This window comes from Verruconis gallopava (genome assembly GCF_000836295.1).
Source record: "Verruconis gallopava strain CBS 43764 unplaced genomic scaffold supercont1.68, whole genome shotgun sequence".
NCBI classification, from domain to species: domain Eukaryota; kingdom Fungi; phylum Ascomycota; class Dothideomycetes; order Venturiales; family Sympoventuriaceae; genus Verruconis; species Verruconis gallopava.
Window position 1 is genome coordinate 24268 of NW_015622204.1, and position 20630 is coordinate 44897.

At 53.5% G+C, this 20630-nt stretch overlaps 7 protein-coding genes across 8 annotated transcripts; 1 reads left to right on the plus strand and 6 right to left on the minus strand.

Annotated features, from left to right (window-relative positions):
* Positions 1-17: 17 nt before the first annotated feature.
* On the minus strand, positions 18-2024 carry PV09_09429 (uncharacterized protein; the record flags this gene model as incomplete). The annotated part of the gene is made up of 5 exons (XM_016363486.1): positions 18-574; positions 632-1029; positions 1082-1258; positions 1316-1454; positions 1520-2024. The coding sequence occupies 5 exons, from the start codon at positions 2022-2024 to the stop codon at positions 18-20; spliced, it is 1776 nt and encodes a 591-aa protein (XP_016208685.1).
* Positions 2025-3315: 1291 nt separating this feature from the next.
* Positions 3316-4320, minus strand: PV09_09430 (S-methyl-5'-thioadenosine phosphorylase; the record flags this gene model as incomplete). Its single annotated transcript, XM_016363487.1, has 2 exons — positions 3316-4223; positions 4290-4320. The coding sequence occupies 2 exons, from the start codon at positions 4318-4320 to the stop codon at positions 3316-3318; spliced, it is 939 nt and encodes a 312-aa protein (XP_016208686.1).
* Positions 4321-5438: 1118 nt separating this feature from the next.
* PV09_09431 lies at positions 5439-8556 on the minus strand. Of its 2 annotated transcripts, XM_016363488.1 has the most exons (3): positions 8010-8556; positions 7672-7898; positions 5439-7610 (listed from the first exon to the last, which is right to left on the minus strand). In XM_016363488.1, the coding sequence occupies exons 1-3, from the start codon at positions 8270-8272 to the stop codon at positions 5707-5709; spliced, it is 2394 nt and encodes a 797-aa protein (XP_016208687.1). In that variant the 5' UTR covers positions 8273-8556; the 3' UTR covers positions 5439-5706. The 2 variants fall into 2 exon arrangements, with proteins under 2 accessions (XP_016208687.1, XP_016208688.1); XM_016363489.1 differs by lacking the exon at positions 8010-8556 and having other exon boundaries at positions 7672-8004.
* A 999-nt stretch (positions 8557-9555) lies between these two features.
* PV09_09432 (uncharacterized protein) lies at positions 9556-12602 on the plus strand. Its single transcript, XM_016363490.1, has 3 exons — positions 9556-10408; positions 10495-11057; positions 11171-12602. Exons 1-3 carry the CDS (start codon positions 9804-9806, stop codon positions 11206-11208), a joined length of 1206 nt encoding a protein of 401 aa, XP_016208689.1. The 5' UTR covers positions 9556-9803; the 3' UTR covers positions 11209-12602.
* Positions 11247-13517, minus strand: PV09_09433 (uncharacterized protein; the record flags this gene model as incomplete). Its single annotated transcript, XM_016363491.1, has 2 exons — positions 11247-13063; positions 13241-13517. 2 exons carry the CDS (start codon positions 13515-13517, stop codon positions 11247-11249), a joined length of 2094 nt encoding a protein of 697 aa, XP_016208690.1.
* Positions 13518-13987: 470 nt separating this feature from the next.
* Positions 13988-15305, minus strand: PV09_09434 (uncharacterized protein; the record flags this gene model as incomplete). Its single annotated transcript, XM_016363492.1, has 7 exons — positions 13988-14111; positions 14158-14265; positions 14326-14730; positions 14782-14927; positions 14995-15051; positions 15109-15160; positions 15212-15305. The coding sequence occupies 7 exons, from the start codon at positions 15303-15305 to the stop codon at positions 14062-14064; spliced, it is 912 nt and encodes a 303-aa protein (XP_016208691.1). The 3' UTR covers positions 13988-14061.
* Positions 15306-15571: 266 nt separating this feature from the next.
* PV09_09435 (uncharacterized protein) lies at positions 15572-17610 on the minus strand. The gene is made up of 2 exons (XM_016363493.1): positions 17323-17610; positions 15572-17273 (listed from the first exon to the last, which is right to left on the minus strand). Exons 1-2 carry the CDS (start codon positions 17514-17516, stop codon positions 15662-15664), a joined length of 1806 nt encoding a protein of 601 aa, XP_016208692.1. The 5' UTR covers positions 17517-17610; the 3' UTR covers positions 15572-15661.
* Between the last annotated feature and the right edge of the window lie 3020 nt (positions 17611-20630).

Genomic DNA, 20630 nt, shown 5'->3' on the forward strand with positions numbered 1-20630 from the left:
TTCTCACATCTACTTAGTTAGGCCTTGACGGCCGATTCCTCGATATCATGCTTGTAATCCTTCACCTGGACGGTCACGTCGCCCGTTAACATGTGGTCCACGTTTGGTGCCCAGATGGATAGAATCGCACCAAGCCCGGAGAATGCGATGGTGCTGAGCCAAACAGTGTTGAAAGCTTGATTCGCAGCCTTCGCATAAGCAGCCATGCCCGCCGCAATGATCTCTGGAGTAACTCCTGGAACTTTGGTGAAGCTGCCAGCGCTAATACCGGCAATGAAGGCCGCAACGGACGATTCGGGCAAACCGGCGGCAATGACCGCGCGAGGGACCAAAGCAGGGATGGTTTGTTTCTGTCGGTTGGACAATATTACGGTGTATATGGTGCTGCAGATGGTAGAGATCAACGAGCGAGCCGAGCCGGCGGCACCGGTCGCTGTTCCGATTTCGCGCTGGTCGTCGATGCAAAGAGTGCTGACGGTCGAGTTGAGCAGTTCAGCAGCACCTACGAATGTCGAAGCGAGGAATATAAAGACCGAGGATCGGATGATCGTGTCGGGCGTTGAAGTCGCCATGACTGATCCGGTGCGTTAGCATATTCGTACGACAAAACATAGGGAAAGGAGAGACGTACGAGCAAGAAAGAGACCTCCCAGCGAGAAAACAACCATGATCTGCCAGTTCGTCTTCTTCTTGTACCAACAGGCACAGTATTCACCGAACAGAATACCGCAGTTGGGCAAGCAAGATATCCATCCAATCCACATGGGTCCATGGCCTTCGGCGTACATAGAAGCTACCATACTCGGCCATAGAAGAGCATTGGCGTAGTAGACACCAGCGCCAAGAGCCCATAGGATGACTGTGATGTTCCAGCCTCGGTTGCGAAGGAGGTGCATCGGCAGAAGTGGCTCTTTCAGCGGCATGAGAGCTTCGTAAATGAAAAATGCAATCGTAAGGACGGCGCCAACCACCATGCACGCAATAACGTGAGCAGATTTCCAAGGGTATACGGTACCGCCCCATGACAAACTAGTGACTGTCGTTAGGGCGTGGGACGTGGAAGAACGTGCGCATAACTCACCCCATGAGGAACAGTAGCAGCCCAAGGACCACGATGAAGGTGCCGACATAGTCAAAGTGTTTGACGAAGTCCATTTTGCTCCGCGAGCCGTGCTTCGCGTGGAATGTAGGCGGATGATAACAGAAAAAGAAAGCAAGAGTGGCCAAGCCGTTCATGGCGATCATGAGGTAGAAAACGCTGCAGGCGGAATGGTAAGCTTGGCTCTCTGGTTTGTGCGTTACGAACGTATCATACCCTCTCCACCCCAAGTTCGTATGATATATGAAGCCATATGCCACGGCCGGCGCAAGACCGCTGAAAGGGATTCCCCAGAGAAACACGTATGCATTCGCCATGAAGCGATACTTCTGCGGTACAAGCTCGCTGACGATGACTGCGAGAGAACAAAACAAACGTGTCAGTTGTATGGTTGTTCGATCGCGAAGCACGCTCACGTACAGGCGTATGATATCTGCACCGAACCGCCGATGCCAATCAAGGTTTCTCCGGCAATGAGCGCGGGCACGTTGGGAGCAACGGCAGCGACAATGCAGCCCAAGGTGCCGACGGCACATCCGCCGATGAACCACCACCGTCTACCGAAGATGTCTGAAACTCGCCCGACTATGATGAGGCCAATGGATGTCGTCAGCAAGTAAGCGAGTGATACCCAAATGATGTTTGCGTCAGGGCCTATGTCCGCGTTGATGACGGTGAGGATGGGAGCGGCGAGGGTGAAGCCTCCCACACCGCAGCCAAACGCTATACCGATGGCGAACATGGACCCCAGGAAGCTGAAGGACGTGAAATAGCCCTTTGGAATCTCCGTATCAGTGACGGTGAAGTCACGACCGATGACCTCGTCGATCCCATGATGAATGTCGTGTCCTGCGTGAGTGCTTGGGAACGATCGTGCATCTTCTGCGTGTATCACGTCGGTCGGGTTTAGCTTCTCGGAGGCCATGGCGCCGACTCGAAAACAAATGTGCGGATAGTGCAGAGGATTTGAAACGAGGTCACGAAGAGTCCTGCATCCTCGAGTCTGTAGACGCCGATCGTTGGCTCTTATCCCAGGGCGGTGGAAAAGCTGATCCGACGGGGTGGGAAACTGAGGACGGTGCTACTGCTAATGCGCGACAAGATAAGCGAATTGAAGGGGGGTGTGTGTGGCGAGGCATAGCGGAGACCAGAGCTAAGCTAAAGAACATGAACATCTGGCTCGGACGGTAGTTTTTCTTCTGCTCTGCACGTCGCATATGAGGACAAGATAAGTTGATGTACGCTTCGAGAAACCTTGGCAGCATATCGTACCAAGCGGACGACTATCTCTTCCCAGATCATCGACGGTTTCTCCAAGCGCATGCAAAACGCTAGGACCTTTGTCCCCGCGCCATACCGATGAGCTTTCAACAATTGGTGCGACCGTCCTGGCGGCGCATAGCTAAAGTTAGGAGCTGAGAGAGCCTCATCCTTTGGACGGGAGTTGAAGTCGTTCCATTTTCCGGGGAAGCCTTGGCAAACACCGCCAATCGGTCTTTGCGGGGTTTTAGCGCTTGTGCTATAACACAAACACGTCCGAATCTGGGGTTTGCTGCGTTTTGGTGCCAATGGCTGATCCCGTGCGTCGTGCGTGATGATTCAGTTGAGGAACGGTTATAGAACTCCGAGGAGAGAAAAGGACAGACAGAGAGTGAGTGAGGGAGGGAGAATCCGATAGAGTGGCCCTCGCCCCTAGCTGCAGCACGCGGGATAAACTTAGTTAACTTATGCAAGTTCTGCTGTCCAAACCCGTCAGCTGATTTCGCGATCGAGGTTGTTTCGGCATAGCGTGGCTCGACACGTTGAAAAGCACGAATGGAGAAGTATTTCCACCTTGACTCAAAATTTCGTTTCATCATAGCTAGAGGGGTGGGTTTGGCTTGATGACTGTGCATTTTGAGACCAAGACAGGTTGCAAAGTGGAGCACAAAAGGAGCAAAACTGGCCGGATCAGCGCGCAAATGCTGGTTTCTTTGGGCCGCGCATTTACCGTCTGTGATTTTCTGGTTTGTCCTCAGTGTAGCCGTTGAGTCTCACTATCTAGATTTGCAGGGCTGTTGAACGCCGGCCGAGCCCCTCGAAAGCCTTGCTGGTATATGATCACTGTACGCCCCGATGTTTCCAATGAAGAACGTAGCGCTCACGCATCCTTTTTCTTTTCCCCCTTCCTTTTTCAAAGTGCGCACCGAGGAAGCTGGCATCCGCCATTTGTTAGCTTAGCCGAAATAGCCTTTGCCAAAGAGCCACTCGAGCTTTTCGACCGCCTCCTTAGACCTCCCGCTAGCTGCGGTAGAGACTGCGTACTTGCTTCCGCCCTCCACGTGCTTCGCCAGCACTTGCTCTGCGTGCTCCTCCTTGGTTAACTCGTCCAGCACGGCGCCGACGAAACGCCTCGCGTTTTCGGCGTTCGCCTTCATGTTGGCCATGACCATGGCCACATTTACGTCCTCGGTCTCGTGCCAGCAGTCGTAGTCGGTCGACATGCAGATCATCTGATAGGCGATCTCGGCCTCGCGGGCAAGCTTGGCCTCCGGCAGCGCGGACATGTTGATGACGGAGCCGCCCCAGGAGCGGTACAGGTTGGATTCGGCGCGCGTCGAGAACTGCGGCCCCTCCATGCAGATCAACAACCCCTTGTCGTGCAGTCTGACGCCCTCGCCCTCGAGCGAGTGGCCGCATCTCCTCACGATCTTGGCCAGGCCTTCGTCAAACGGGTCGCCGAAGCCGACGTGGCCGACGAAGCCGCCCTCGAAAAAGGTGAACGGCCTTACGCCTTTGGTACGGTCGATGATCTGGTCTGGCACCACGAAGTCCCTCGGCTTGATCTCTTCCTGGAGCGAGCCCACGGCCGAGAAGGCTATGATGGTGCGGACGCCAATGCTGCGCAGCGCCGCAATGTTCGCACGCACTGGAACCTCGTGCGGCGCATACTCATGGTGCAGACCGTGGCGCGAGAGAAATGCGATGGGCACCTGCTTGCCCGTGGTTGGAGAAGCATGGTGAAGGATGGATATGGGCGACGAGGTCTTGCCCCACGGCGTGTCGACGTTCAGACTGGCTACGTGCGTGAACCCGGGCAGATGAGAGATACCGGTGCCGCCTATGACGGCAATGTGCACGGGATCTGGCGAGAGCGGACATCAGCAAACTGCACCGTGCGTGTAGCATACGGTGGTTGATTCTGCAGTACCTGCGTACGTGGAGGCGACGTCGGCACTCATCTTGAGGATTCGGTCTCCGATAGAGGTTGTTCCAGTGCGACGCGTCAAGGCCCGAGCAGTGTTTATGGCGCGTATCAGCATGCACGGCGGGAAATTTTCTTGTTGGGGTTTGACCTTTTTTTTTTTTTTTTAACGTCGTGAGGAATTGCGTCAGCGAGGTCGGCGAGGATACGACGTGGGGCCCAATTACTGTACTGTACTACAAAGAGCCCATCACGGAAACAGACGCGGTACTTTGATCAAGTAAAATCATCTGAATATGCTGCTTGAGCAATTGGCGACTTTCGCTGCTTGGAGATCATACCAGAACGGTACTTTTCCACAGTAGGCGCGCGTAGGCGTGCGTAGGCGTGGATCTGGCATCAACCGGCGGAATTATAAATTGCCGTGCTATCCAAAGCTTCTAATCTCCATCGCGTGCTTAGCTCTGGGTGTAAACCTGAACTGACGCCCCCGATTCTGCTTGCAAATACAGAGGCATGATCTGATTGTTGTTGGGAGCGAACACACACCATGCCCGATTCACTAGAGCAACGCAAGCAACGCCTGTGCTAAATGGCCAACTCCACGACACACGTTCATCTACGCTCACGATGACCTTGGTGTCGCTTCCGTCAACAGAACTTATGTTCGTCGTTAGCATGCCTCTGTCAATTCTACCGCAAGAAGAGTTGTGCTTGGCGTGTCGTCCACGCCGGTACGCTCTTCAATCGTTATGAAGCTGAACTGCCCGTAGTTTCCCCAGCACTGCACACGCGAGGAGTTCTCGATGCACCACTCGGAGGAGGGCCATACAGCTTCCTCTCGGCTTTCCGATGAGTGAGTCAGTGTGTGCGCTGCACATAAAACTTGAGCCATGTTCCACGGTCGTACGTGGCTGCGATGCAGATGCACATATAAAGTGAGGCAACAGGATGCCACTCACCAAGTTAAGAGAAACACCTCAAGTTGAGAGAAACACCTGACCGAGAGTCAGATCGTGTTCCACTACGCAAGCGTCGCGCAACATTGTTTGCTGTTCAATGAGCTGCTTCGTTGAGGGGTGAGCTGGTTTGCTCGCAAGTTCATTTCACTTACTTATCGACGAAGGCAAAGATGCAAGATTAGAACGCAGTTTGAGCAACTTAGAATCGACTTTTTATGTTTGTGTGCATATCACAGGTAATAGTACATCGCTAAATCCACCCGTACTGAGGCCGCGAAAAGAAAAAGTCATCCGATGGAATATCTAGCTTCGCCAACTAGACATGGACATTCTCGTAGTCCTGTTTCTCCATCTTTTGCGCGGACCGTCCGCCCTGAAACAGCCGTAATTCTGCTGAAAGCATGAATTGCAAAGAGAACCGGGTCGTGGAACGCTCGACTCTTTTCCGTCCGCTCTCTGCTTCACTTGGATTTCGCGCCACCCAGCAGTGGCGCTGATTCACCGCTCTCGTCCTTCTTGTGCTTCTTTTTGCCCGCTCTCTTCTTCCTCTTCTTCTTCTTCTTGTCTGCAGACTCTTCGCTAGTCTTTTTGACATCAACATGCGCCTCCTCCTGTTCAACCTCGTCACTCGAGCTCGTGGTTTCGAGAATGATTTTTCGTACACCATCCACTTCGACAACCTGCTCAGTTATGCTACCACTTCTTGCGCTGAGCCGTTTCTTTCTCGGCTCTTCGCTGTCGATTGAGTGCAGACTACCAACAACAGAAGCAGATCCAGCTGGGCTGCCGGAGCCGTCCGCTGCTGATACAGCAACGTAGCTGGAATTTTTAAGCGTCTCGTCTTTGGGCGGCTTGGGAGAGTGCTCGTCATCAGCATGTCTTTGCTTTACGTCGTCCTTGGATGAGCTGAGGTCGATGACCATCTTGGGAGGCGTCTGAAGATGACGACTGTGAGATGACTTGCGTGACCGTGAATTTTGTGGCGAGGTATCAACGCTTCCATTTCGCAGTGGCGACGGTTCCTCCGGCTGATAGCCATTTGTTTGGGCTCGAACAAGGCTCGAAACTTTCATGTCCTTCGTCTTGGCTGTTGGGCTGCTGAACGCCCCGTAGCCAATGGCATGAGTGGCATCGCTTGCTTCGCGCCCGGCAGAGAGAAGACTAGTGGTTTCGTTCGCCTCGTCATCCGTTTCGAGAACTTCATCCGTCCGCACGCGTTCCGGAGGGGGCCGTCCGTCGGCTGGCAGCTGCTGGGTCTCCGGCAGAGTTGTCATCTGTCCCAGGCCAGGCTTGATCTTGACGGTGCCAATCCTTGTGCTTTTCGGCCGTGACGCTACGTTGGATGGGCCCAGATGGGCGCGCAGATGCTGTCTCATCTCCTCGGTATCCGAACGAACCGAAACCTGCTCACCGCCGCTGCTTTTTCTTCTCAAGTACAGTGTCTGGCCGTGGGTCGGGCTCCTCCCTAGTTCGAGCGAGGCCTTTCTGCTGCCGCTTTCGGCGAAGGAGCCCTTTCTCGATCTCCGTTCGGCGTCCATGTCGCCCTCCTGCTCGGTGTCGGGAACCTGAGGATCCGGATCAGTGACGATCTCACCTTTTTCCACACGGCGTATCCGGTTGAAAGGCGCCGGTTTCAGTCTCCGGATTGCCTTGTGTACATCTACGAATACGTCGCTCTCGTCGACAATCTCTTCGCCAATCAATTCCTCGATGACGTCCTCCAACGTGAGGACACCGAGCGCACCGCGCGGTTCGCCAGGGTAGTCGGACACGAGAACCATGTGAGACTTGCCCTCCTGGAAGAAGTTCATGATGTCGAGACAGCTGGTCTCGGGTCGGGTCTCGGGTAAAGTTGCGAGCTGGAAGTCGCGCACACGGAGGGCATCCTCAGGGTCGTACGTGATGAGCATCTTGACGAGCAGCATTCCCACAAAGTCACGGGGGTTGTTGACGGCGTAGATTGGTATTCTTGAATATCCCTCTGCAAGGATCTTGTCCATCATAGCTTCGTCGAGGACGGTATCGAGAGACAGGGTGAAGACGTCCGAGATGGGTGTCATGATGGCACCCACCGGCTTGTCCTTCAGGTCAAGCACGGCGCTGATGATCGTGACCTCGTCCTGGTTCAATCTCTCGGTTGGACTCTCGCCAAGTGTCCTGTGCAAGGTGACGAGCGTCTTCAGGCCTGCTTTCTTGTATACGGTGCCATGGTCTTCGCCGAGCAGGTAATCGAGGAGCTTCGCGGTCGGCCATGCAACCGGGCTGAGCATCCACATGAGCGAGAGGACGAGAGGAGCGCACCAGGCGCCAATGGGCAGGCCGTAGCGGACACAGACGGACTGGGGCGCGATTTCACCGAAGATGACTGTGGTATCGAAGTCAGCGGGGGTTGCCGATGACCAAAGCAAGCAGCAGCAGGTGCGTACCGATCAACACGGTCGAGCTCAGCACGGCTGGCCAGCCTCCACCGAGCGACCTGTCCAAGACAATGGGCAGGGTCTCGTTTGTGATGACGTTGCCGAGCAGCAGCGAGACCAGAACCCAGTGCTTGCCGCGTTTCAGCAGATTGAGCACTTTCTTCGCGTTGCGTCGCTCGGAGCCTTCGCCGGAGGCGGCCAGGACTTGGAGGTAGATCTCGTCCTGGCCCATCAAGCTACAAAGTTCAGGTATGCGTCAGTGACGGGCGCGAGCGGATGGAAAAAACAGAGCAGATTGCGAGGGGCGAAGCCAATGGCTGTCCGTAGGGTAGGGACAGACAACGTACGCGATAGTCAAGCCGGCAAAGACGCCTCCGAGAAGGACCAATGCCACTGCGGTGCCCAAGTAGATCCACAGGCTGGCGTCCTCCGCGGGCGCGGGCTCGACGCCGTGATTGTGCGCGTGCAGCAGCGGCGCTGCGTACGAGAAGGGGACATCTGTGAGCGCGAAGATGAGCGGAGCGAGGAGACGGGACAGGCGGAGGGACGAGGGCTGCACCACGCGCTCGCGACGAATACGGGTCAAGGACGGGCTCGAGGCTGCGGCCATTGCAGCTGGAGGGGTGGGCGAGTCGGGCAGAACACAGTGTCACAGAAGCACCGTCGCCCAGCCAGGCGGGGAGGGGGGAGACGGTGAGACGGGAAGGAAGCAGAAGCCGTAGACAACGACGGGCTCGAGATGCCCAGGGAGCGGAGGGCAGGAGAGGAAGGACGCGAGGGGCGGAAACCAGATTGGGCTCGCACGGGGGCGAAGAGAGAGGGCGAGCGTGCGATGATTTTTGGTGTTGAGAACGGCCGCTGGATGATCGGCAACGAGCACGAGCTGCGGGAGCTTGGACGGGAGCCATTGCCAGCGCCCGCGCCGGTGGGCGACGCGGAGCCGAGCACGACGCACTCGCCTCTTGCGGTTGGCAGCGGACGTCGTTTCCATGGCGCGATGCTTGCAAGCGACACGGCGACGCAGACGACAGCAGAGCGCAACGGCGTGCGCGCGCCGGGCTGGCGAGCTGCCAGACGCGGCGTTGCATCTGCCCGTCGCTCTTGTTGCTCCTCTGGTGCGGGCGCTGGGCCGCGGTGTTGCCACGCCGTTCGCTCTGCTTCGCCTGCGCAAGTGCCCGTCTGCTGCGCTGCGGTGTGCTGTGTGTACTTGTCCATCCGTCGTGCTCGCAACCGCACACGCAGATGACGCATGCCAGGTCGCCGCCCTGCTGCAAGCAAGCGCGGCGACGAACGCAGGACGCGGACGGCGCAGGAACAGGCTGGCCTGGCACGCTGGACGTGCAGGTAGCGCTGGACGAAGCCCAGCTACAGACTCGGAATACACAATCCAAACTTTTTGATAGGCGGGCGCCATCGTTTGGCCGTCCGGCTCGTGGAGCCAGCCAGTTCGTCCGTTCAACGGCCAGTCTGCGATCGCAGCCGGGGCGCTGACCACGGCCGCGCGCTAGGTGCCCCCTCGAACCCGAGCCGCTCTGGTGCTGCTTCTACGCGGACAGCCATCGCCAGCGCAGAAACTGCGTGTGGAGAGACGCACATGAAGCCATGACGCCGCAACACCTTGCTGGCGCTCCGTATCAAGCGCCCTGTCGTTGTCCCCTTCGCTCTCCAGATTTTGCACGGGCTTGGTTTTCTTTGGCAATTGAGCTGTCTGTCGCTGCCGTCGTCGGCCGGTCCGTGGTCTCCGCGCGGCAGGAAGCACCGCCCGCGTCGCAGCTGCCCGCGTTCTCTCCAGGCAACTCCAGCGGAAGCAGCGACCCCTCTGCAGATGCCGAGCGCGCACACCAGAGGGAGGCGCAACCCCACCACTGACGTGCCTTCTACTGTCCCAAGAGAAGGAGCGATCCCCGCCCCTGCGCCGCTGGCGCCAGGCACGATCCCCACAAGTTCAAATCTCACTTCTTCCAGCGCTCCTTCCTCCGCGTCCTGCCGCCGCTAGCCGTCGCGGATACCACAACGCGCTCTTGTTGCCCTTCAACAAAAGAGAGCGACTCTGCCTCTGCCCCAAAAAGCACTGCCATTGACTTTGCATTTTCTCTCCTCGACAAATCCTGTGCTCTGTACACGGCCTCTCCGTTTCCGTCATGGCTTCTGCTTTGTGCCCGCGGCTGTTGTTACGTGCTCCCAAAGAGTTGCGCTGCCTGGTTGCCGCTACACAATCGCACTCGAGGTCCTACGCCTCGGTTCCACCTAAAGCCCGCCTGAACGTGCCTACAGATTTTTCCACTACTCCTCTGTTGAATCACACCTCTTCTGCCGCCCTGTCCAACCCAGAGTTGCCCGAGAGCATCCGGAAGTCGAGCAAGACCTCCCGTCTTACCCTCCATGAGGCCGTCAATGCAGCCCTTCGCCATGCCCTTACCGTGGACGACTCCGTCCTCCTGTTTGGGGAGGATGTCTCTTTTGGCGGCGTGTTCAGGTGCAGTGCTGGCCTTGCCGCAGACTTTGGCTCGGCCCGCGTCTTCAACACGCCGCTGGTCGAGCAAGGCATCGTCGGCTTTGGCATCGGTGCCGCTGCAGAGGGCATGAAACCTGTCGCCGAAATCCAGTTCGCCGACTACGTCTATCCGGCTTTCGACCAACTGGTGAACGAGGCTGCAAAGAGCAGATTCAAAGCGGGCACTACACGCATGCACTGTGGCGGGCTCGTCGTGAGGATGCCGACGGGTGCAGTCGGTCATGGTGCTTTGTACGTTCCCGTTTGACTTCTGAAGCGTCCTGTACGCTTGTCTTCACAAAAACACGAATCGCTGACCAGCTGCATGTCCAATCCAGGTATCACTCCCAGTCTCCTGAAGCTCTTTTTTCACATATTCCCGGCCTTCGCGTTGTCATCCCTCGCTCGCCCATCCAAGCCAAGGGCCTTCTCCTCACTTCCATCCTCAAGTGTAACGACCCCGTCGTATTCATGGAGCCCAAAATTCTCTATCGTGCTGCTCGCGAGGAGGTTCCACTTGATCCGTACTTTCTGCCCCTTTCACGTGCCGAGATTCTCAAGGAAGGCACCGATGTGACTATCATCTCCTACGGCACACCGCTCTACTACTGCCGGAATGCAATCGCTGCCGCTGAGAAGGACCTAAAATGTTCCGTGGAGCTCATTGACCTTCGAACCATCTATCCGTGGGATAGAGAAACCGTTTTGAATAGCGTCAACAAGACTGGTCGAGCCATCGTCGTGCACGAGAGCATGATCAACGCCGGTGTGGGCGCTGAGCTTGCGGCCACTATTCAGGAGAAATCGTTCCTGCGTCTTGAAGCTCCCGTTCAGCGCGTCGCTGGAGGTTCTGCGAACATCGGTTTGGCGTTCGAAAAGTGGCTAATGCCGGATACAGTCCGTACGTATAATCCTATGACCTATTCTTTGCGAAGTTGAGATACGTTAAAAAAAAGAGAGAGGGGGGATTTAATCGTCATTGTCTAAGCATCAAAAGCTAACCAAATCATCCAGGAGTTTACGACGCAATAAAGAAGGCTTTGAACTACTAGCATTGAAATGACAAACTAATTAGGCAGACACAGTGTTCTTACTGGAGGAGAATTTCGTGTCTTTCACTAATCCCCCTAAATGGAGACTTCTTCACTGCACATTCGCCGCACCCGATCCTGCGAAACGCGTTGCTGGACGTTTCCGCGTGCTCCAAGAGCAGAAACTGGTCCATCTGGCTGCCGTCGGTCATCCACATGCCAAGGCAGAAGGCCCACATGCGGTCCTTGTGCTCTAGTACCCCCTTCAATGATCCCCGCTGAAGTGGAAGCGGGAAGACGTCTGAAAGGTCTTCAGTATCTTGTACAGTCCGTTCTAACGATAACCTTTCCCCACAAGAGTCAAACAACCGCGCCCATTTCGGGTTAATGTGTCTCCATTCTCTCAGCAACTCCTCATCCTCTGGCTCGTGATCCAAAACAACACTAGAAAATCGCTCCGCTCCACTAAGGTCAACGATGCCGTTCTCGTCTCTCTGACTAGTACGTATCCTTCGCAATCGTACCTCCACAAGGACACCGTGTAAAGTTATGCTTCCATGTTTCAGTGTCATAAAGTCGTCATCACCTTCGTTATTGAAGTCGACTCCAGCAACCGTTGGCCAAGGGTCTGCAAACTCTTCAAAACCCACAACAGGCCTCTGGAGATAGAACGTTCCTCTTGGGTAAGCTACTGCGCCGGAGATCGTCACCCAAGTCCAAGACGGACCAGGCCGATACTTTGCACTATTTGCAGGAGGTAGATCTGTCCTCCGTCTCCATGAGAGATGCACCACAAGTCTGCTCGTCCACAGTCCGCACATGTACCGGGCATCGGTCATGTAACGTGCCATCTGCTTTGCCAGTCCTGCAATAGCCGGAAGTCGATCCGACGTGAAGGTGAGATCAAGTTGGGAATATTCCTCCACAGCGGCGCACCAGCGTTCGGCGTACGCATTTTCATGCCCACCAACACCTTTGAACAGTCCTTTTCCGAGTGCATTGGCGTGTTGTAGTTTTGGTGGATGACTTCGGACACTGCGACTCGCTGCACCGACTTGTTTCCTACAATAGCACTCAATGCAAGAACTGCATTCGAAGATCAAATCCAGGTGACCAAAGTGGAGAATCCGCGGGGAGAGTAGCCTCTCTTGGAAAACCCACCCACGAGTGAGGAGCGGAAGTTGTACAGAGGGCATGGGATGCTCAGAAGAGCCTCGGACGAATACGACGGTAGACTGATTGGCGGCCTCCACAAGAGAAAGAATTGCTCCAGGTTCATCGGGCTTAGCTTTGTGAAAGCCATCTGTCACGTAGCCCACAAGGAACGGTGGTGGGTTTGTGAAACATCCGGAATCACTGTTCTCCGCGACACTAGCTGCTAGAGTTATATACGAATTTTCATAGATGGACGCCATCTTTACGGATTGTTCTTTCCAGTCTTCCCTGCTGTCTTGGATGATGCATAGAGAATCAATCCACAAGTAACGAACTCCAAGCGCTCTAGCGAAATGGATTGCCTGCTGGAATGTTTTTGGGAGCGTGAGCCACGCAATTCGCACCTTGAATTCGGCCATGTTGGCCCTAAGAAGCTGTAGCGGCTGCTTGAGTCCCCAGCGGTGACTCAAGGTTGCGTACAGCCCAACCTCAGACTGCGACTCGTACAGCTTCACGTCGCTCTCGAGCCAGCTCGGGTCATTCACGTCGCCGTTTCCAAGCCAGAGCAGCCTGTCAGGCATGGGATGAGGATCCATTCTGCACGTGTCGTGCGTCATCTGGCATCTTGCGATCTGGCGCTGAGCCCATCCCAACGCTCGCGAGGAGCCCGTATACGTATATCCGGAGTAGAGGACGTCGGCCAAGGCGCCAGCGTCTAGTCCTAGCTATGGGTGTAAGTGCGGAACCAAACATTGCTGCGCTAATGCGGACTGTGTAGACGATGCCAAACACGCTGAACAGGATGCAATCAAGAAGCAAATTGAATGTGCTATTTCGATCGCGTTTGCAGCTTCCTTTCCCCCCTCCCCCACCAAAAAAAAGGAGAAATAACACTGACCTCGCAAGTTACGAACGACAAAGTCGAATTGAGAACCGTATACCTGGCCCGCCTTTATGACTAGGACCTTGATCCCGTGCGTGGCACGCGTCTGAGACGTGTCGTCATCGTTAGTGATGTGCAGGCGCTGATGAGCCTCGACGTCGTGCTTGTTTAGCACGTCGAGGATGATGCGACAGTACAAACACGACTTTGCCGATTCAACGACGTCGGAGGCGTGGCGAACGTCTACGCGGCTCGCGCGCGAAACTGCCTCATTACATATCACGCAAGGCATGGGCCGTACTCTTGCGACTGGAAACTGGTCGCCAGAAGTGCGTTACGTTTCAAGGTGGGCGAGGATGCACGGTTCCGCGAACCGTCGAGCTCTGGTTGCCAACGTGGGGCCAACCTCATACAGCTGCTACATTCAAAGGCTGCGACTGGCGGCTAAGCTCGATTCTGGGAGAACGTACCTCCTCCTGGCTTGCATGACTACGTTCTTGGAGAAAATTCGGCTAGCCAGGCAGGAGAATAGAGGATGACGGCTATTAGTTTCTCTTTGTCCCCAGTATCAAGGAAAAGGTTTGACACACACACACACACACACACACACATGCCGCATGTTTATAAAACTGCGCACAGGTACGTGCCAGACGGCTCAGATGCATGCAGTTATTCTGATCTTTCAAGTCCAGGACATTTTGGCTGCGAGATCATGACAGGATTTGAGAAATAAAGTCGCTGCATGGAAATATCTACAGCGTGATTTTCTTCATTCGCACGAATGATTTTCCAAAGTACAACTCGACACTGGCCAGAAGCTCTGACGACGGTTCTGATCAGTTGGCACTCGTATCGACCGGTTCCATGCCCCTTTTGCTGATTTGCACTATGGCGTGTTAGTGCTTCAAGCCAACCAGGCTTATGACACGTACTGATGTGCTTTAGCCACTTTGCGTCGTCTCGATGATCGTAGTCATCGGCGTTCATGTCGGCGTAGCCGTTGGGATCCATTTCTCGCGAACAGATCACAAATCCTCGCCCTTAGAGTCTATATCAGCACGCCGAAGAAGTAGAAACCGGCCCATACCCATCGCACATACCGTGGATTGACTCATCTGTGGCGATGCGAAGGGCGCACCGTCCCGCGTCGTCGAGGTCGATCCATTGCGACCCGATTCTTCTCAGCATGTCGTCGATGTGCCGCGCGAACTCGTCTGGCATGATTCCAGTCCTGGCCCACCAGGGAGCAAGGAGGTTGATGCGCATACGACCGGATGTGCGAAGACAACACATCAGTCCCCTGACGCCGAACTTGGAGCTTTGGTACTCCGGCCCGCCAGGGAGGTCAAGGTACGAGGCGAGACTGCCTTTCAGGATCAAGCACCGGTCGCGTGACGGGTCTTGCTTGTTGAAATAGTGCATCGCCAGTTTTGCCGTGTAAATGACGCCAATATAATTGACCTTGACGGTCCGCAACTGCGGCTCCGAGGGCTCGTCGCCGTCTTCTGCGCCTGGTCTCAACATCTTCGCGAGGACATTGCCTGCTCAAGCCTTACCGAGCTGGAAGATCGAGTCATGCCCGCCTATTCCGGCGTTGGCGATGACGACGTCGAGACTGTTCTCCGGAGAGTTGGCTATAGCGCCCTTGAAAACCTCTACTTGGTCTTTCCAGACCGTTACGTCGCATTTGTAAAATTGATAACTGCCAATGTTATCAGTTTTGGCTTATAAGAAAAACGTGCAGCCGTAGTGACTTCGTTCTTACGTACTTTGGATTTTCTTGATGCTCGTTGCTCGGGTTGATGTCTGCGTTCGTTACGAACGCGCTAACTGGAACTCAGACACAGATCAGGTCTAATTAATATAATATGGGACGCGAGTACCCAGCATTTAAAAACGCCTTTACATAGGCGGCGCCGAGACCGCTGCTTCCTGCTCGAAACAGTAAGTAGATGTAGAATCACAATTTTGAAAGACAGATAGCACCTCCTGTGATGACGACGCTTTTGTTTTTCATTTTTCCGGTGTCTGATCCCACAGAGCTCTCGACAGGGCCTTTGTTTACGTACGGATAACCCATGATCGACTCACAATGAAGTTGTTCAAAAGCACAATCTTGATACGCGGAGCACAGAGCTAAGAACTATTGCGCGAGTTGTACTTGGGCAGCAAAAGACGAAAGCGAGCTGGCGTGTTAATTTATTGCTTCGAAGTCTCGAACAACCTCGGCTTGTCAGGAAAGAGGAGAAGGCTGGACGGTTCAAAATTGAAAAGGATAGGGCACATGTCACAGCTCGCTGACGGATTTGTGCTAAAATATTCGATATGTTCAAGAAAGGCGTCGTGCAAAACTTTTGGCCGCAGGGTGCTAAAATGATTTCTACAAGCGAGGAGGGATAGATACAGAACATAATCTTGGGCGTTCAGAATAGGAGCCTATGAATTCCTCGGCAGACTGCCAGTAGCAGACTGTAATTCCAGATCCTTTTCCTTCATCTGGGGCTCTTCTTGCCTTTGGTGGTGAAGCGTCGCAGCAACTTTTCCCGTCATAAGATGATCGGTGTTGGGAGCCCACCACGTCAATATAACTGCTACCGCCGAGAACGCAATCGTCGAGAGGTAAACGGTGCGATAAGCGTCGGCATTCGCTTGCTTGTATGCCCTGAGGCCTACGGCTATGATATCCGACGTGGCACCAGGTACGCTCGCGAAGGCAGTCGCGGTGCCGGACGTGATTGCTTTGATGAAGTCGGCAACTGAGGACGCGGGCAGTCCTGCTTTGATCAGTGCCGGGGGAACTTCGGCCGGTATCGTGCTCTCCAGTCTGTTGGTAAGAATCGAGACATAGACCGCCTGCAGAACGGATGAGATGATAGACCGCACAGAGCCAGCAAGTCCTCCAGCAACTCCAATCTCTCGCTGATCATGGACCAAAATGGCGGCATTGCTCAGGCAAATGCTTTCATTCCAACCAATAAATACGCAGCCGATATATATCAGCGCGATCTGCGTAGCTTTGTTGTCAGGTGTCACGGTCGCCGCACAGCCTAGGAACACACCGCCAACAGTAAAAGCAACCATCACCTGGTAGCGAGTCTTCCCAATTTGACGAGCAAGGAGACCGGCTAACATTTGACCGGTGATGAATCCAATACCGATGAGAACGGAGATGTAGCCGACATACATGGGATCTTCAGTCGCGTACAGCACTGCGCATTGCGTCGGCCAGACAATAGCAAATGCGTAGTACACTCCTGCACCTAGACCAAGTAACACCACGGCTGCAGTCCAGCGTCCGTTCGCGAAGAGGCGCATAGGCATCAAGGGCTGACGTGTGGGACCGTAAATTTCCCACAACACAAACAGCGCAAGGACGGCGGCGCCCCCAACAATAGACGTGATAACAGCGGCTGACTTCCATGGATAAAAGCTGCCACCCCAAGAGAGGCCAAGAATGAAAACAATAATACCCGTGGAGAATAACAAGGTACCGATGTAATCGTAGTTCTTGATCCAGTACACCTTGCTGTTCACATCCTCCTTGTGCTTCTCCTCAAATGTAGGCGGGAAGTAGAAGAGCAGCCAGCACAGGAACGCTGCACCATTGATTGCTAGCAAGAACCAGTAAAGTCCTCGCCACCCAACAGAGTAGCGTGTAATAAAGGCGTAGGATATCGCCGGTCCAAAGCCGCTGCCGGCTATGGACCAAGGATATATGAATCCACTGCCCAAGTACCTGTATTTCATCGGCAGCAGCTCCGCCAACACGTACGAGAAGCTGAGCTGGAACGCCGATGCGCTGCCCAAGAACACATTGCCACCTATCAAGACTAGAATGCTGTTTGCGGTTGCGCAGATGATGCTACCGATAACTCCGAACGCAGCTCCCAGGATCATCAAGTAACGTCGTCCAAAGATGTCGCCGAGCCGGCCAACAATAGGGAACCACACTGCGGATGCCACAGTGTAGACCAGCCCGATCCACACGTATCGACTGTCCGGGCCTACGTCGGCATTGATTTGAGCCAGGATCGGAGCTGCGTACGCGCTGTCGCAATGTTAGACGAGCACAGCATGGGCTTTAGAGTATGCCTTACAATGCAGCAGTTCCCGCCCAGAGGCTCAGCCCGATCGCGAAGAAGCTGCCCAGAAAGAACCGTGAGTAATAGTATCCTTTGGGAAGCTGAGCCTCGTCAACCTCAAATCCCGTCACCTCTTCGCCATCTCTGTGCTGAGTCTGAATCGACGCCTCCTCGCGGCGGACCTCAACGTCTTTCGTGCTTGACACCATGATTTAGCTAAAATCGATCTCCTGGCCACGACCTAAATGTATCGCTGCGGGGGACCCATATTTCTACGTTACCACCTTCCCCACACGAATATATATACATTCAGGCTGCGCCTGAACGAAGAGTCATTTTCACCGGGAACCGGAAAAGAACTCTGTCCGTCTTCGGTGTTTGGATTCGCATTTTCGCCTCTCGGATACAGGTTTCCGTCTTAGAAGCACAAAAAAATCAGCGGGCGCAAGAAGTGAACTCGGGACATGACACGTTAGCGCAAAAGCTCATTAGCCAGGCACATCTGAATCAGGACTGGCAAGCTTTGTTCCCCGCAGTCTGCGCAAGGCTGACTCAAAGATGAAGAATTTTAAAAGGTGGTGCATCCTGCCAATTTTTGCACGTTGCATTGGAGACTGTCCAGGTGATAATAACGTCTGTGAACATTATGTATCGTCAAGTTCATACTGGCTACAAATGTTTCGGGAAAGAAACTGGACAGGAATATATCAAAAAAAAGAAGATGCATTTCATTCATTGAATTTGCTCAAGAGTGTGGCTTTTTGAATTTCTAGCACATTGGTACTTAGCTGCAAGCTATGCTATCCATATTCGTAGATAATTATTCGGCTTTAGACTAAGATCTGCTATACATGATCGTAATGGAAAACTTCTGGTTTATCCTCTTGACCGATGCCAACGTCGAAGGCATTGACCTCAGCCTTCCTGAATTATTCGAGCGTGGGTGTGACGCTCAGGGATGACGTCCAGCTCTGCGAATGTTCTACCGGAAGGCTCTAGCAAACGGAAGATATTGGTAAATAAGCATAAGAAAACAAGTCCCTGCCCAGAAAAACCCAGCACGGTTGCCCCCATTCCAAGCAGAAGGGTTGATCATATAAGTAGTAAGGACGTTTACAATAATAGCTGCCATATTGTACGTGATGCGCGACAATGCCGCAGTTTTGACTTATAGTCGACGAGTTTTGAATCTCAGCAACAAGGGAGAAGGCAACTGTGCCGACAGACAGCTGGTAACAGGTGGCCCATACGAGCATGAGAGACCCGGTGGCGAGAGAAGCTGCGGGCTTCATGTGCGTCCGGAGTATAGCCATGAGGCCGATGACAAGCAGGGTTAAGAAAGAGTCCAGAAAGACCAACAAGAAATAGCCTGCGACGCCCGACGCCCCAGGCCATGAAAGTCCAGGTTATGAAAAGGCCAACAGTGTTGAGACCATAATGACCAAGTACAAAGTCATACAGTATATATCTCCTATAAGACCGGCTTGTGCGAAAAAGTAAGTAGAACAATTCAAGAATATCTTGCCAGCAAGGTTTTGCGAAACGAAAAGCATGCAGACGATCTCTGACCTGCGAAGGTTTATTCCTTTAAAACAATCCAGATAAGACGCGCCCTCTGTAAGCACTTTCTCAAGCTCATCTATATGCTTCATCATATCGATAGTTTCGTCGGCATCAAAGGTAGTATCTTGCTTGGAAGAAGTTAGACAGAGAGGAGCCTTTCGCGCGTCATTGTATCGGCCTTTCTGAACTAGCCACCAAGGAGATTCAGGCGCAAGGAAGATGCCGATAATAAGGGCCGGAAACTACATCCACTAAAATGAAATCATTAAAAAATTGCGGACTCTGACCTGCGGGGGAGAAAGCAAACCTGATGTCCATACAGAATATGATAAACCCACTCATCATCTCACTTAAACATGCTTTTTATTACAGCAATTGCCAGTAGCTGGCCAATTCCCCAACATGAGTTTCCCCAAGTCATGAAATAGCCTCTGACAGCAACGAAGCAGACTTCGCTAGCGTATGAGATGGCAACTTACAGAGGTTAGACCTTGTACAAGTGTAAGGATCAAATCACCTACTGGATATGAATACCCCAAAGGCTACTCCAGCTAAGCACTCTCCCAGGAGCAGGAACTTAACGCTAGGGTCACAGAAGAATATTGTGGTTAGTGCACATTGGTAGAACAGAATAGCTAGGATGAAAAGACGATACCCAAGTCGTTCAACGCCAATATCGGTAACTGCAACGAGATGAGAATCTCCAAGTCAAATAAGGGTAGTTAGAGCGTACGTAAGAGCCCGATAATTCGTCCACATTGGGCACCGTTGGACATACCTGCCTGCCACCTCGCTGGCATCTGATAGCTGCCGTTTAGCTGAAGCTCGCCGTATTTCCGATTGAACGGCGCAAAGGCATAAAATTGCCAATAACAGCGATATCATAACGTTCCATAACACAGCAAGTAGCGATGAGCGCTCCCCAAAGACTTCCTTAATAATATAGCCGAGCACCCTGCCACAACGTCATTTTATGCTCCTTGTCTGTACGCCAGATTAGTTAAATAATGCTTGGGGTCGAGTGCCAGCACTGGCCCGTTGCGGATGCGGCATTGTGAAGCATGTTGGACGTGACAGCATTCCTTGTTGTCTCATGTTGCTTCTCTTCACAGGGTGAAGCTTGGAATGAATTGCTTTGGACATCCATATTGACCTGGCTCTTCAATGGGACCAAACAGAAGTGAGCATCCGAGGATCAGCTTGTACGAGCAAAGAGAGATGCGATGAAGATTTGCATCATGAGATGTGTCAAAGGGGCTAATTTGTATTCGAAGATGTCAAAAATGCTGGGGTCTCCAGGTAATCTTGCCCCGGACTTCAGTGCGTATCCCGGATAATGCACAATCGGACATGACCATTCTGCGGTCGGATGATCGCCGCGTTTTTACTTTGCAGTCAAATTCGACCGGTCCAGACATCGCAGGCACGTACGCCGCCGTCGGACGAGTTTCTTGGTGGAGCAGACCACCAATGATGCGTGAGGTATACTTTACCCCGAGATTTAGTAACAACTTTTTTTGATTCAATTTAGTGATGCGCCACCAATCAATTCATCTCGGACGTAAATATTTGCGCCATAGCTTTGCGTCTAAAATCTGAGATATCCGATTCTAGATCACATGAGTTGAATCTTCGTTCAATATTCTTTCCGTGCTTCTGTGCTGCTGTGCTTAGGTCTCCAAACGTACACGAGGGTAGGAGCTAATCTTGATGCTTTTTATTTGAATTCGAATGTCAAATTCCGAAAGCAGAAACGTGTG